At 44.3% G+C, this 15,783-nt stretch overlaps 1 protein-coding gene across 50 annotated transcripts in view; it reads left to right on the forward strand.

Annotated features, from left to right (window-relative positions):
• Window positions 1–14,046, forward strand: part of magi1b (membrane associated guanylate kinase, WW and PDZ domain containing 1b) — a 118,909-nt gene extending 104,863 nt beyond the window's left edge. For 19 of the 50 annotated variants that reach the window (XM_078947347.1, XM_011475070.4, XM_011475072.4 and 16 more), the window contains 8 exons: window positions 54–246; window positions 888–1,268; window positions 3,222–3,425; window positions 5,397–5,490; window positions 5,575–5,665; window positions 6,311–6,454; window positions 8,634–8,772; window positions 12,113–14,046. In XM_078947347.1, coding sequence (XP_078803473.1) covers window positions 54–246; window positions 888–1,268; window positions 3,222–3,425; window positions 5,397–5,490; window positions 5,575–5,665; window positions 6,311–6,454; window positions 8,634–8,772; window positions 12,113–13,377 — 2,511 coding nt within the window. In that variant the 3' untranslated portion in view covers window positions 13,378–14,046. Of the gene's footprint in view, window positions 1–53; window positions 247–887; window positions 1,269–3,221; window positions 3,426–5,396; window positions 5,491–5,574; window positions 5,666–6,310; window positions 6,455–8,633; window positions 10,318–10,440; window positions 10,521–12,112 lie in introns of those variants that run through there. The other 31 variants (XM_011475075.4, XM_078947339.1, XM_078947350.1 and 28 more) reach the window with 5 other exon arrangements.
• Window positions 14,047–15,783: the final 1,737 nt, after the last annotated feature.

Here is a 15,783-nt window from a genome sequence, read left to right on the forward strand (position 1 = left end):
CTTTTATATAAACAACATATATAAATGTTGGCCTTCTCCTGCTTGGCCTTTAGATCTACATCGGCCACATAGTGAAGTATGGCGCCGCAGATGAGGATGGACGCCTGCGGTCCGGTGATGAACTGATATGCGTGGATGGGACGGCAGTGGTGGGAAAGTCGCACCAACTGGTGGTGCAGCTGATGCAGCAGGCTGCCAAACAGGGCCACGTCAACCTCACTGTGAGACGCAAAACCAGCTATGCCGGTAAGAGCCCAAACTCAGATTTGCGTAGCTGCTTCTGGTTCCCGGGGTTGAAGATGGCGGGAATTCATGTCAGATTGCAGTTATTGCACCACTTGGAGCGTGTGCCCTTAAAGCCATGCCACCCCTGCTGTCTATGTGTATATGGATATGAAAGCAGCATCCAGGAGCAAACACTTACACCTCATCAGTGCCATCAGGACACACATATCAATACAACTCCACTTTTCTCTGCCCTTCTCTGAGCAGACTGTCTAGAAAAGCCTATAAACATGACAGAGAGGCTGGTCAGCCTTCGGCAGCCAAACTTGGTGCGTCGCTGTGTTCCCTGTCTGCCCCAGAGTGCACAGAGTACGAGGTGCCTTCACTGGGGAGCTATGCAGGAAATGAAATATGGAAGGAAATGTCAAAATCCTGCAGGCAGGCCACGTTCTCCTCTGCTCTTCAAAACAGATGAGAGAACAAGTTGACTTCTCTGCTGCGTGAAGGGTTTATTTTCAACCAAGACAAACAATCTTCAAAGAACAAGAAAAATCAGTTTATTGTAATGTTTTTCAGGTAATAGGTTATGTGTTGACAGGGCTGTTCTAATTTTAGATTGCTTCCTCTTTAAACGTCGCCTTATTCTCTTCTGGCGTCTGTAGTAAAAGCAGAAGGAGATGTGCCTCCATCGCCGGCGTCCTCACACCACAGCAGCAACCAGGCACCCAGCCTGACGGAGGACATGGGGAAGCGCACCCTGCAGGGCAGCCAGAACTCCCTCAACACCGTCAGCTCCGGCAGCGGCTCCACCTCCGGAATTGGCAGCGGCGGAGGAGGAACAGGACTGCCAGTCGGCGGGAACGCCGTGGTCGCGGCTGTGTCTGCCAACAGCACCTCCTCCCAGCCTCCAAACAGCACCTCCATTGCCTCCTCCTCCTCTACCCTGCAGCCGTACGACGTGGAGATCCGCCGCGGCGAGAACGAAGGATTTGGCTTCGTCATTGTTTCTTCTGTGTCACGGCCGGAAGCAGGCACCACTTTTGGTAAGAAATCCTTCACCTTTACACTTTCGTCATTGGTTTAAGAATTTCCCCAACCCACCAAAAATCCAGAAACACGTTCAAAAGCTCTTTCTCATCTTTGGGGGGTTCTTTTGGTTTGCTGGTCCATTGTATCATCTTTTAAAACCTCAGTGCACCAAACAGCATCACAGCCAGCACATCTTCTGGCTATTTACTCTGGCAGCCTTCAAGAAAGGGCTTCTTCTTTTCCTTCATTTTCCCTACTGCCTGTCAAGCCCAGACACCCCCAGTTCTCCCTGCAGCTGCAGCTACAGCCACACAAGGCTTTTATAATTGATCACAAGTGAAGTGGGTCTTACGTAAGCCACTTGTATTATTCAGCTCAACTTAAATAGCTTCAGCGGAGCAAGTTGGCACTAAAAGCCTAATGACAACTTAATGAGAACGTAATGCTGCAAACAGGATGAGTTGTAGAATTGATCAGTGTTAATAAGATTTATTTCACAATGCAACAAAATGAGTCACTCCAAATCTTTTTTCAAATCAGTTTGGTTTGGTGCTCTTTGGTGCTGCACACATTTAAAAACTGAAGCAATGTTGTGGTTGCTGCTGCTTCCTCTTCTTCTCTTTTTCCGGGTGGTGCACTCTTTGCTTTTGCTGTGTGGCTCTGAGCTCTCATCTGTGGTGATGGGGATGAACAGAACTCTGCTGTATGTTTTGGCAATCACTGGCATCACCAAAGCTTTTCTCCAAAATTTAAAGTCCCGCGCGATCATCTTTTGATTTGTTGGAAACATGTTCCCAGTGCTCTTTTCATCAAGATTACGCTGTTTTTAGCCAAAATGAAAAACAATCTGTGTTGTTTTCTAAGACATGATTACTGCAGAAGTTCAATAGAAACTTGCCTCTGTGTTGGGGGCAAAAATCTGGTGCGGAGTAAGCTTCCCGAAATCCATCTGTTTATACTGTCTCCCGCTAGCTTACAGCCCTTAAAATCTCCAAGCCAACATTACAGGTGCAACAAAAATAGGGAGCAATATAGAGGCTATCCAGACATACAGTTTTGTGCCAGATGCCAGCTCAAATGAGGAAAACAAAGACGTACATGGATCTATGTGTCTGCAAATGGATGCATCAGAATGGAGCGGAGCAGAGAGCTTGTGGTCCACCAGATTAACATGCTACGTTTTTTTGTCTTCTCCTGATTCAACAATTTGATTAAAGAAATACTCCAACACAATTTTTAAGCTTAAATTTCTTTATATATGTCCTCCATCATGTTAAAAATGCCACAAGAACATGTCAAAAACAAGATTTTTGTCAGAGTGGGGTCTTAAAACTTCCTTCACTCAACATTTTACAGCCTGAAATATTTAGATTAATTCAAAGCGACATGAAGGGGTGGAGGTTAGACCGGTTAGATGGAGAGTTAAAGGTAGGAGGGGGGTGCACGGGTTAAATGAGTAATGATGAAGAGTAAGACCAGCGTGGAGAGATTGATTGCATGCTTGGGTCTGCAGACAGAGGAGGGGAACCAGCTGTGGGGAGTCAGTGAGGTGTCTGCTCTGATCCACGGTTGTGGCGTCCTAACACATTTTGCAGGTGCAGGTATCTGGGACGGAGAATTGTCTGTCCTTTAGCCTTTTCTGCTGCCCAGGTGGAATACAGTACACTTTTATTATGACTTTTAGATTGGAGCAGAGAGGAGAGACATTTGGTAAAGGGTTTTTGAGGCACTGGAATTAGGTTTTTAGTAGGCTTTAATGTTCTCTGACTACTTCACGTCATTCTGCTGCATCGTGGTCCTCTTTTCTATCAATGACCTTGGCTTGGCTCTCTGATGGCTGCTGGTGAATTAACGCTCTTTCTGCTCCCTTCCCCCCCTTTTTTTTGTTTCTTCCATCTCCTTTCCCACCTCTCCAAACATAAACGCAAACACACTGATTCGTCCCGACATGTTAATGGTTGCCAAAGCTGGAAATGCATGTGTGGCCATGCCTCACAAAATAGGGCGAATCATTGAGGGGAGCCCAGCAGACCGTTGCGGGAAGCTGAAGGTCGGCGACCGCATCCTGGCCGTGAACGGATACTCCATCACCAACATGTCCCACTCGGACATCGTCAACCTCATCAAGGAGGCTGGGAACACCGTCACGCTACGCATCATCCCAGGGGACGGTGAGCAGTAAAAACAAGCTCTTTGTGCCTTTTTGTGTGCTTTTATGCATTAAAGCTATGAGACAAGCTGTGTTACCTTTATGAAACCTGGACAAAGCATTACTGTGTACAAGCTGTGCCAGAAAATATAATCATAGCTCCATCCATCCATTTATTAGACAAACCAAGCAAAAAAAGAAAAAACGTGATTTAACTTTGCTTAATATCTCTGTGGAAAATTAGGGGGAGTCTTAAAGGAACTACTCATCAGGTTTCTGCTGCAAAGAGAGCAGAACAGCCCGGCTGTGTTGACAGAACCGCTTCATTGGGGATATTTGAGAATTTTCCCAGCCGTTTCTGCCTTTGGCATACCTTTTCTTTTTAAGCATTCGGGATCCGTTTGTGTGGAGCAGAGCGATGCAGGCCGGCCTTTTGTGTGTGCGGCAGTTTGTTTTTGAGGAAAACCTAAAGCCTGGCTTGTTGTGCTGATGGACTGAGAGCTGCGGTTTCTTTGTGCTGACAGAACACGGTGCCGTTTAATTAAACGTGTGTGTGTGTCTGGGAGGCGATGCACCCCGTCAAAGCTGCACACTTGTAGAAACCGCAGCTATATTGTTGATTTCCCCCTCGGTTCTTATGAGTCGAGAGGTTTTGTTGTGTTTCGCCCTCTTTCCCCATCACAGTGGTTGATGAGAAGAGTGAGCCAGCATCCTTCTGTGGAGAAGGCGCCGCGCCAGAATAACAGGGAACGCTTTAGGAGGAAGTTCTGCTCTGTGTTTCTGTCAACAAAAGACATTCTGACACAGAAAGAGCAAGAACGTGGAGGGGGAATTGTGGTTTGTTTTTTCCTAAATTCTTAACAGCTTTTGATGTCAAGGAAAAGTGGAAAGCAATCGGAGGACAGTTAGTCTGGCTTTGAGCTGGCGATGGGATTCAAAGGCGCTGTGGGAGCACCTTAGAAAGTGACGTTTACCTGTGCGGGAGTTCAGACGGAGATTTTCTTCCTCTTTGCTGCTGCACTCGTCTGCAGTCGATGTTTTATGTTGTTTCCACACACCGATGCTTGCGCAAGCAGGTTTAAAGCTTTCAGGAATCTTCCATTTTTTGTCTTCCCATTGGAAGAGAACAGAGAAAAACACGATTTTTCTTTTGCAGCTCATATTGTACAGTGGAGGTCAGATTTTGATTCTGTTTGTGATGTTTCTTTTCTTTGCACTTAAATTTCACTTTGTCAGTTTAAGTAAGTGTGTGTGTGTGGGGGGGGGGGGTATGCTTCAAGGGTCACAGACAGATTCCAGGTGTTCTTAGGAAAGGAAGGATAACATGGATTGAGTCAGTAGAAGAATGGAAAACTGGGGTGATAAGAATAAAAACAAGGGTTATCCAAAATGGTCGTTTTTTTGGGGGGGTTGAGCTTATTTTCCTAAAGGGAGGAAAAAAAGACGGAGAGGTGAGGGTGAAAGCTGGTGCAGCAGAAATGGCCTGTAGCTGCCATGTCGAGTGAAAAGGTTGTATTTCCAGACTACATGACGATGGCCGATAAAAGATTAGGTAGCTGATCGAACGGTGGGTTCATCAAGGCTGTAGGAGGGCTGTAGTGGGAGTCTGTTGGTCCGCGTCTTTGTTTGATAGAAGCAGATGCAGAGCGGCAATTAAAAAAAAAAAATCAGGAGCTGGGATGTCAGTGGAATATTAGTTGTAATTCAAGAGGAGATGTGGATCTTTGATCTTAAAAAGAAAATCCTAATCCTCTGCAGATCAGAGTTTTAATACAAGGTCTTGATTCCCGGCGATGGAGGAAGTTCAGAGGCTGAACAGAAAGCTGATGAGGAACAAATCTTTTCAGTTTAATGATTGATGTCTCTGTCAAAAAAAAGATTTTTTGTGAAATAACGCGAACTTAAAACAAATTAGAAAAAAGATTTGTCATGTCAGCTGATGACAAAAGTTAGTCGTCTTATTTCCGTTTGTGTCTGTTCTTACTTTCTGCAGAGTCATCAAACGCATCCCTGTTGACAAACGCAGATAAGATTGCCACTATAACCACAACTCACACACCTCAGCAACAGGCCGCTCCTGAAGCCAGGTGAGGAGCATGCTGGGAAATTGAGTTTTTAAATGAAGTTTATAATCGTGGTTCTGTAACATTTCTTCCCTGTTTTTGTTTCAGGATCAACACCAAACCCAAACAGGAATCTTTCGACTATAAACCCCCCCAGGCGCCCCCGCCCCAACCCCCTGTGCAGCCCTCGCCTCCCCAGGTAATGCTCATCCATCCGTTTCATGTCTCTATCAAACGGCTAAGCAGTCAACACTCTTCTAAAGCACATTGTCTTTTTAAAGATCCAGCCAAACCATTAAAGCATCCGAGCCCCATTTATACTCTGCTCTCCTTCCCAAAGACAAACACAAGACACGTTTCTATTCCTTCGTCTCTTTTCAAGTACCTGTCAGTGGTATCAGAGTGGCTGTGCATTGAGGAAAGCCTGTTTGCTTTCAACGTGGCACCCCAGTCCACCCTGCACAGCGCCAAATTCATCTGCAGCCGTGGAGATGGCGCTCTCTGATAGCATTGATCCCTCAGCACAGGAGATTAGTGGGCTGCAGAGACTGTGCCTGTCCTTGCGGTGCCGTCTGGCTCTCTATCGCTTAGAGCCCAGGGCATCAATAATTCAGCATCCCTACACCTGACCATATGCATGTACACACACACACACACAAAGGGAGAGTCTGGCACAGCTATTAAATGGGTGTGACTTTCCTGAAGGTGGCATTTGTCCCATGGTCCAGAAATAGGAGACCACTGCAAAAGGGCACACACAGGCTGAATCACAAAAGCAACCTTGATGCTAATGTCTTTCTGTCCCTGTTCTTCCTCATGCGTTGGTGTGGCCTGCCTCCATCAGGACGGAGAGTTCTACTCTGTAGATCTGGAGCGAGACAACAAGGGATTCGGCTTCAGCCTGCGGGGAGGCAGAGAGTACAACATGGACCTGTACGTGCTGCGGCTTGCCGAGGACGGAGCAGCTGTGCGCAACGGAAAGATGAGGGTACAGACACAAGGCGACTAATTCCTCACCCACGTAGACACAGCTGCAGCAGCCTCCTGCTCTGTGCTTACATGGCTCCAGCCGACTCAACCCAGGAAGCGGGCTCATTCTCAGTCATCCTCCTAGCAATTTAACAAACAAATGAATTTCAATTAGCTTTATATTTATGCTAATTTCTCCTTTGCGAGGGTTAAATGATGTATTCAGTTGCAACCTTGATTGCTCTGTTCTATCTTTATTTTAAACACTATAGTGAATGTTCACCTGCAGCTTTCTGGGGGTTTGTTCATTTTCAGCAATTATTGGTACGGTGGCCCTGATGTGCAAATCACATCAACAAATCACTTAATGCTAGAACATATAAAAGATCATGATAAAGAAAACTGTTTCAGATATCAAAAAAAAAATCATAGAAACCAAAACACAATTCCAAAAATATGAAAAAAAAAAAGAAATGGTTCAGAAAACAAAAGTAATTTCCAGATATCAAAATGAAATGTTAAAAAACGAAACCGAAAAAGAAAGGTACTGTGGGACATCTCTGATTGGATGTTGAAGTTTATTGACGTCTTTCAAATGTGTCTTTAATGCCCCATACTTATAAAAGTTTGATGATTCGTACAAAGCATATCCAGTATGCCTTCATGCCAAATGACTTTCTGTTCAAATGATGGACAAACGTCATCCTCCAATCAGCGATGTCCCCTTACTACATTTTAGTTTTATTTTTCTGTCATGTTTTTGGAATTGTGTTTAGTGTTGTCTTTTATTATTTTTTGCTTTACTTTTTTAATATTTAATCACATTGAGTGATTTGTTGATGTGATTTGCACTTCAGGGCCACCGTAGTTTGGGTATTTCTCCCTGATAAAACTTGAAATGACATTACCGTTTGTGTGTTTTAATTAGCTCAATTTTTTTTCTTTTTTTTTAATATATTAAAAAAACTCCTTTAAGTGTAGCATATATTCCTCCAGAGTTCTGAGATTTTGATTTGATCTCTGATCCCACATCTTGTCAGACAAAAATCCACTCTTATTTGCTTGTGGGAATTCTTTCTCCCCCCTTTTTATTTCCCAGTTCCAACAACACAACCAAGCATTACCTGTTTGCACGTCTCACTGCTGCTTCTAACTATAATTGCGATCTGGTTACACAATGATAATTCCTCCCTTTCAGGTGCAGACTGAAACAGCTGCCTGTTGTGATTAACTCATGACCGCCTCGGAGACTTGTGCCGTCAAAACACTATCGCTCGTTAAAACTGCACACGCATAATGCATCCTCAATTATTGCAAGCCACGCTCGGGTGCGTTAAAACACAGTCACCTGCTGACTCAGGCAGGTAATTATTCACCGTGTGAGAGCAAAGTGAAAACACGGATGCAGCGAGTCCTCAAGCAGAACCCCTGCTGGAAAATGTACATTTGAATTAAGCTGCAGTTCACTGAGAACACGTTAGGCGACGTTCACGCAGAATCTGTCATGAGAACATAGTATTGGCGGTTTGATTTGATTGAAAATACAGGAAGCAGGTTGTGTTGATGCTGCCTGTTTGCTTGATGTGACGCATGCAGGGAGCTTGTTATCAGCGCAGTGATGATGGAGGGATTTGTTTTTTTCAGTGCCTAGGCGAAGGAAAACATGAGAGTGGGGTTTTCAGGCATTGCCCCATCTCCATATGCATGTTGGAATGTGGCAGTTTGTGCACCTTGTTAGGGGAGTTATTAATAGCAGCAACTCTGTGAGGCAGAGAGATGTCAGTGAGAGATTCAAAGAAGTATTCCCTCGGTGCAGGCAGCACTGACGGATAACCTGAGGAGTTGGTTCAAAGAAATTCCCTCTAATTCCTGTATCCCTTCTCTCTCAGAACCAAAGTTGCTGCTTTTTGGACTCGTCCTCTCTAACTGTTGAATGTATTTATGTTGAGCTTGTTTCGTAGATTTGATTTGTGACTTTTTGTCCATCTGTCCTTCCCTCCCTTCTCTTCTCCTGCCATCACGTCCCTTTAAAACCTCCCTGCTCTTTGTTTGTGTTGCTCTGCTGTTTCCTCTCCTTCCTCCCTCTGATTTACATCTTCCTCCATCCATCTTCACCTGTCAATCTGCCTCTCTCGTCTCCCACCTCTTTGCCTTGCTTCCTTCCTCCTGTCCTTTCCACCCTTCTCCTGTTTTCCCAGGTTGGCGATGAAATCCTGGAGATCAACGGCGAGAGCACCAAAGGTATGAAGCACGCCCGGGCCATCGAGCTCATCAAGAACGGAGGCCGGCGCGTCCATCTGGTGCTTAAGAGGGGTGACGGCTCTGTGCCTGAATATGGTGGGTCAATCTACGAAAACATTCCCTTCTCACCCATCTTCACACCCTGAGCCAGGGGGCACCCAGCAGATGGTGGTGGGTTGAAGGGGCAAGAACCAAAAATTACAAATCCTGGATCCCTTCCTACTCTACGGATTTAAAAAAACAAAACACACACACCAGAAAAGGGAAAGTGGTGATTTCTGGGCTTTGGCTTTCTGTGGTGGCGGTCACTCCTAGACTTTTGGATTTCAATGGGGCGCTGAGGTGGAGGTTGCTCCTGTGGGTGCTGTTGCGCCTTGTGCTGTCACCTGCTTTCAGTTTCCATGTCATCCCGCCGTCACTTTTCACCTCCTGGCCACTGAGCGAAAGCGATCTACTGGGACTTGACAGAATGATGGTGGGCTTCTTCTTTACAGGATTTGAAAACCAGAGCAAGCGAACAATCCCTGTTTCTTGTTGATGGCTCCATTGCTTCATTAAACACAACACTAGCTTTGACAAGATGAGGGAACTTGACCCATTACATGGCATGATTGCATATAGGACCTATCACAGTCTAAAATGCAACAAAAGCATATTTATGATATTTATTGAAGGTGAATGTAAGCTACTGAAGTCTTAAGGGTTTAAGTGAGAAAAGCTTTACGTCTCACTATCCTCTGCTCCACATTACCAACTCATCCATTTTTTTTCTTGTTTTGCACCCTTCCTTAATGTCATTGAAAAGCTGTGAAAACAGGAACTCCTCACATCCCCATTTAAAGAGAAAAACTGACGTTCCAGTTGTATTTTGTACAGTGATAAAATGAATAGAGGCATTTTTACAAGTATTTTTGTTCAGTGTACAGAGCCATGAAGCAAAACCACATATTATTGGTTCAAAGTTTATTGCTGCATGAACTTGTCAAGAGTGTAAATTTCAAGTTTTTGCCCCTTCTATGGTCAATCTTCCATAATATTTATGGAACATTTCTTTTTACTGTATTGAAGAGTATTGGTCGATGGTCCTCAGTCCTGTTTTTGGTTTTTCTTGCTTTTTTAATGATTATTTTTGGGAGTGGACAAACATTTTGCCTGTCTTGAGAAAAAGTCATGTTTGTCTGCGCTAAGAATGTGCTGTGTGAACCTGCGTTGAAATGCCATCATGTCAACTTGTATCTTTTGGATCGTTGTTTGTACTTTTTTTAGCTGGTCCAAGCTTTAACAGTCTTTCTGTTTATTTCTGTCAGCAATGTAAAACTCAACTGCTTACTTGTGGGTGTGCAACTCATTTTTCTTTATTTTATTTTTGCTAAGGGATTTGGTTTTCTTCCTTTTCTTGCTGCTTCTATGTCCAATTGTCCAGGTGGATGGATGAATGTGTGGGTGGATGTGTATGAGTGTGTGTGCACAAAGGGGAAGTCACTCTGTCTGAGCGAGTGCACACTTATTTTTTAGCATTTTCTCTGTAACTGATGGGTCTTCGCTGAAGGGTTCGATTAACTCCTTGGTCTGTCTCTTTATTCTGAATGATTCAAATTTCAAATAAACACTTGTTTTTCACTTAAGAATGAACACAGACAATATTTCTCCCTTTCCTTCCTTCAAACTGGTTCCAAATCAATATAAATCACTGTGCCTTTTCTCTTTGTTTTCTTGTTTTTGTGCATCCTCCCGTCTCTGTATTGGGCTCTTGTCTTCCTTCAGGGATTTCCGCTCCCCATCTCACTGCATGTGTGAGAAATGACAAGATGGGAGAGACCTCTGTTCTCCAAAATCAGACCACGGTTTGTAACTGTCCTCTGTTGTCTGGCGTTCTCTTTCCTGCTCCATCTCGATGTTTGTGGTGTGGCTTCTCCTCAATCATGCTGTAATCCATGCAAATCCATTAACACTGACACTTGGCTAGGCTTGCCACCATCTTGGCTTTGGTCCTGATTAATGTATGCTATTTTTTTTAAGTGTGGAGTATCTCCTTGATATTTAAAAACTTGCTTGTACCATTAGAAACCTGGCTAATGTTAATGCCAGCTAAACTCCAGATTTGTGGTCTTTTAGTCCAGCTAGTGTGACAAAAAGTTTTTTTTTATTCTCTGTTACGCCTCTATACATGTCCTGAGGGAGTAACAAAGTTAAAGGTCTTTGTGAATGGACAGAGCACAACAGTGACGCACAGTCCTCATAAAGGCAGTTTCATTCACCTCCGAGGGAGGGGACGCGGCATCGCTGGGGTGGACTGTTCATGTCCCTGTTCTTTGTCTTCCTCAATGCAGATACTGCTTTGTAGAAACGCATCACGTTGTGATAACTTGCTACAAAAGTGAAAAGTTGTAATTTTAGTATAAAGCTGTGTTGTGGCTTTATCTAGAAAGCAGAAAACTATCACGCTACGTTCACACCAGACTCAGAAATGCACGTTCTAGTGACCGCTTTTAATGAAAAGTCTATGTAAACGCCAAATATACCAGTTTTGGGCTTACAGAAACACTGTGTAAGTGTACAAACACTCATGATCACACATTGCTTTGCTCGAGTTTAAGTCCTTTTCCAGACTCTACGTACAAAATAGGCAGCTATTGAGCACACGTCACAAGTTAAAAACATTTATTGTTTGCAATCAGGGAGTCGGATTTGGTAGTGACATACGGATAGCCAACCGTTTGAAAGACGATCAAAAAGGAAAATTATTAATTGCGGTTTGTGCCAGCCTGGAATTACATGATATATCGGAATAGAGCTGTGACAGAAAAAGCATTGCAGCAAGATTTGCACTGCTTAGACATTTCGCACCTAACCTCTTTCAACTGTGATTACATGCGCTGGTATTGGGTAGTGACACTGCAGTTTGGACACCATATGCTAAAAGCACTTTCAAGAAGCCGTGTTCTTGAACACGCTACGCATGTGTGGTGAGTACATAGCAAAAAAAAAGACAAACTTTCTACAGGAGCGAAGAAAGTCTAGGCTTTGGATTTTCAAAGTGTATAAGGCATCATGATGGCATTGCAGCACTGCTAACACAGTTAACTTGCATCATAAATTTGCGCCAATCGGACGTGACCTCAAGCAGCCTCCAGTGCCAGCGGTCCCGTTCTAGTCCGGAGAGGTGAGCCCTGGTAGCCGACAGTACAGGTTTGTCTGTCCCTTCAGTGCTTCATAATTGCTGCTGCTTTTTATTCTGTAAGCTACACTTGTTACCACTGCCTGCTGCTGTGCCATCTAACATTTGACTAACATCAGAATGGCTTCTATTGGAAGTGACCTCAGCTTCATTTTTGTGTCAATCAGCATGTTTCATAAAAAAGGTGATGCAAGCTTTTAGAGTCTAGAAGCATGTTTCATCCCTCTACCCTCGTTTGTATGTCACACTGTGTTGCAGACGGCAACGTCGTCGACGGCGCCATCTCAGCCAACACAGCCACAGGGGTACAAAACGCTGCGGAAGTGAGCACGCTCCCCCCAAATGATGTACCATCAGAGTTGAGCTTTCCACCAGAACCCCAGCAACCATCTCGGAGTAAGGAGCCCACCAACCGCTCTGAAGGCACTGGCAAGCCTCATCGTTCCAAACACCGCCACCATTCCCCCACGAAAACCAGCAAGGGAAAACATAGGAGGAACAAGTCCCCCGGAAAGAGCGGGCCCAAGCAATCTAAGAAGAAGAATTCCAAGGAAAATGATCAGCACCATTCCAACGGACACCATCGAAGGCGTCACCGTTCACCCAACAAAGGGCAAAGGTCGCGCAGTGCAGATAACAACTTGGATAGTGGGCACAGGGGCCAAAGGCGAGGCCGCTCTCCAGAGAGACGCCAAGGTCAACATTCCTCCTCTAACCATCGCCACCACTCTCCTCGCCGCTCTCCTTATCATCCCCCTCGCCGCTCTCCTTACCGCTCACCTCACCGTTCGCCCAGGCAGTCGCCTTACCGCCACAGATCCCCCTACCGGTCAAGGTACCACTCCCCCAATAGACGCCGCTACCACTCCTCAGATCCCTACCGAAATTCCTCGCCAAACAGGCAAACCCGCGGCAACGAGAAGCCCAATGTTGACGAGGCGGTATTGAGGGAGCCGTTCCAGACTCCTGAACCCAGCTTCGGTTTCGATGACACTGTCCTACGTGAGACACCAGCCTTGGACCGCTTGAACAGGGATAGCACTCTACAGCCTTTAGGGAGAGATGATCGCTTGTTCGGTGACAACAGCCTACTGGCAAAAGCCTCAACCATGGATAGAGCCTACAGGCGGAGAGACGTCCCATCCCGTAGCCAGCCAAATGACTACAGAGACCCCATCCTGCCCAGAGTGCGCACTCCTGACTTTGATTCAGCATATCTGAAATACAGCACACTGTTGAGGGGGCGTTCACCTGCACTTACGGAAGGAGATGGGCGCTTTGGCAGTAGAGATAGCATACCTGAACCTCGGTACAGAGCCCGTAGTCTGGGACGAGACATCTCCCCGGTTAGGACCTTCAGAAGGGATGACTCAGAGGATGAAGAGGACGATGACATTTTCGTAGCAGAAAGAGTTAGAGAGTACCACAGCATGCTCAAGACCAACACCACTCACTCGTCAAAGCCCTTGCTCCCGGAACCTAAGAAAACCTACAAGGAGAATCCCAAAGACCTGAGCATCTGATTGGACAGCTGTCAGTTAACCTCAGCAAGCACCCACACAGCTCCTTAACTACTCACAACCTGCAGGAATGCAACTACACATACTCACACAGACATGGAGTACCATTACACACATACATAACTTAACATACATAAATTAACTATGTTGTTACAAACAAGATGGTGATTCCAAATGACTTTTAAAGCCTTTTTTTAATTGTTGGTTTTTTTGCCTTTTTGTTTAAACATTCTACATTTACAGAATTTTCCAAAAAAATAAATAAATAAATAAAACCAGAAAAAACAATGATGTGCCTAACAGTTCCATGAAATATTTTGAATTTGACTTGATATGTAGAGGGGGGATTTTGAGCCCCACTCTCAGACCGAGAAATGTATGTACTTTTCCACGAGGATCCCATGGAGGTAACGCACACCTGGATCACCACTACCGGTGTGCATGTCTTTACCGGTTTCAGTGTCTCTCTCTTCTCTCACTTCTCCCAGTGCCACTGTTTTTTAGACATTTGACCAGACTATAGCACAAGCCTGCATTCGTTTGTATATTTTTGACAGTTTGCAGTATGTGTATATTGAGAGGTGATCATTTTAAAGAATAAGGGGAACAATAAAAGTTAAACTATGATGATGATGACGATGATGTGAAAATAAAATATATTCAACAAACTAACATTTGTGAGGTTATGTTTTCCTTTTTTTTCCTGCATCGTAAATAAGCAACATTTTAAAGCCTCAATCCAATCACTGCTAGAGAAAGCCCGCCCCCTTTCCGTCATCCATCTAGCTTGCAGCCTTTTGCACCCCAAACCTAACGGTACTAGTGCAACAAAAATGGTGAACAATATTGGAGCAATCCGGCTGTACAGTTTTTAGCCAGATGTCTGCTCAGATGAGGAAATCAAAGACTTGCGTAAATCTATTGGTCTGCAAGTGGATGCATCAGAATGGAGCAGAGCAGGGGGCTTGTGGCTTGCAAACCCATTTTTGTGTATACTCCTGATTCACAACAAATTTGAAGAAAACTCTGTATGTCCTCCATCATCAGAAAAATGCCACACTAATATTTTAAAAATACCAAAAATATGCTTGTTTGTTTTTTATCTGGGTGGTTTTTTCATGATGCATCTGTGTGTAGCCTGAGAAAGCGTGCAGCTTTAGCGGTCTTTAAAAACCAAGGCAAAAGACTTTTGCTTGGCTTTTGCCTCATCCAAGTCCAGACAGGACTCATTAAAAAGTATAAATTTGTGTTTTATGCCCGTCTACTCCAACTTCTTTACTCAGTTCCCATTTTTACAAGAAAAAAAATAACAAATTTCAACATGTTTTTTTTTAGATTCCAGTAAAGTGGGCTTCTGTCGCTGTGGAACATGGAAGTTACTTAATACCATATGTTCTTTATTGTGTTTTTATTTTCTCAAAGTGCATTCAAGATTACCCTGTAGACGCAATCTGTGCTGCTCGTAAGGGGGTGTGGGAAGCGGATAAAGCATCGTGATCAAGCAGAAACATCAGAGCAATTTCTGGCCCAGTTTCTCTTCATTCCAAGGAGGCGCAAAGCATTCATCTGCCAGTGCTTCAATAGTCCCAAAACTGTTTCCACACTGCCACATTTATGGAAGTGCAGTCAAAAATAATATAAAACTCCTCGGTGTAATATGTTTTTAAAGTAAAATAGTAACAGATGCTCACATATAATTACAAGGAATATATTTTTAAAACCTTGATACAATTTTCGGGGATTTATAGTTCTAAAGAGACTGATGTTTATTAAATCCTGCAAAGATTCTTGCACTTACTGATGGAGGAGCATGCAGCTCTTAAATAATGAATGTAATCCACTTAGATGCACTGAAAAGCTCTTCTCCCTTCTCTTTAGAATCTCTCTTAGTATTTATTGGAACACACTCAACTTCTCATCAAAGGGAAAAAAAAGCATGTAGAGCATTTTGAGAAATGATTAATGACCTGCCTCTGGTGACAGCTAATCACGTGAGATTGTGACTGCAGGATGTAATCCAACTCACTTATAGCAGACGCTTCCCATCAGGTCAAGCTGCTGCTCTTCTGTCAGCACAGCTCCAGGTGTTCTTGCCTTGACCTTAGAGATCCAATGCTGACCTGTTGTCATGGAAACTGATGCAACTAGTTCTCCCCTGAAGCCGACTTTAGCAGAGGACACCTTTTCCTGTGCAAATAAGAAAGCAGCAGGGAGAAAAGCAAAGGACTGCTGGGTTATTTTTGGCTGTGTGCTCGGGAATGGGATGGGGTGGGGGGCTTTCTCCGAAGTGGAAGAGACGGTTTCCCCAAAATTAAAAGGGACTTTTAATCAGAGTAATGCATCAGAACGAAGCTTCTCCTCTTCGTTCTGATGCCGTTGTTTGTCTCATGCTCTGCTGTGCATGTCCTT

Source organism: Oryzias latipes, chromosome 5 (genome assembly GCF_053564925.1).
Source record: "Oryzias latipes strain Hd-rR chromosome 5, Olatipes_Hd-rR_3.1".
In the NCBI taxonomy this organism is placed as follows: domain Eukaryota; kingdom Metazoa; phylum Chordata; class Actinopteri; order Beloniformes; family Adrianichthyidae; genus Oryzias; species Oryzias latipes.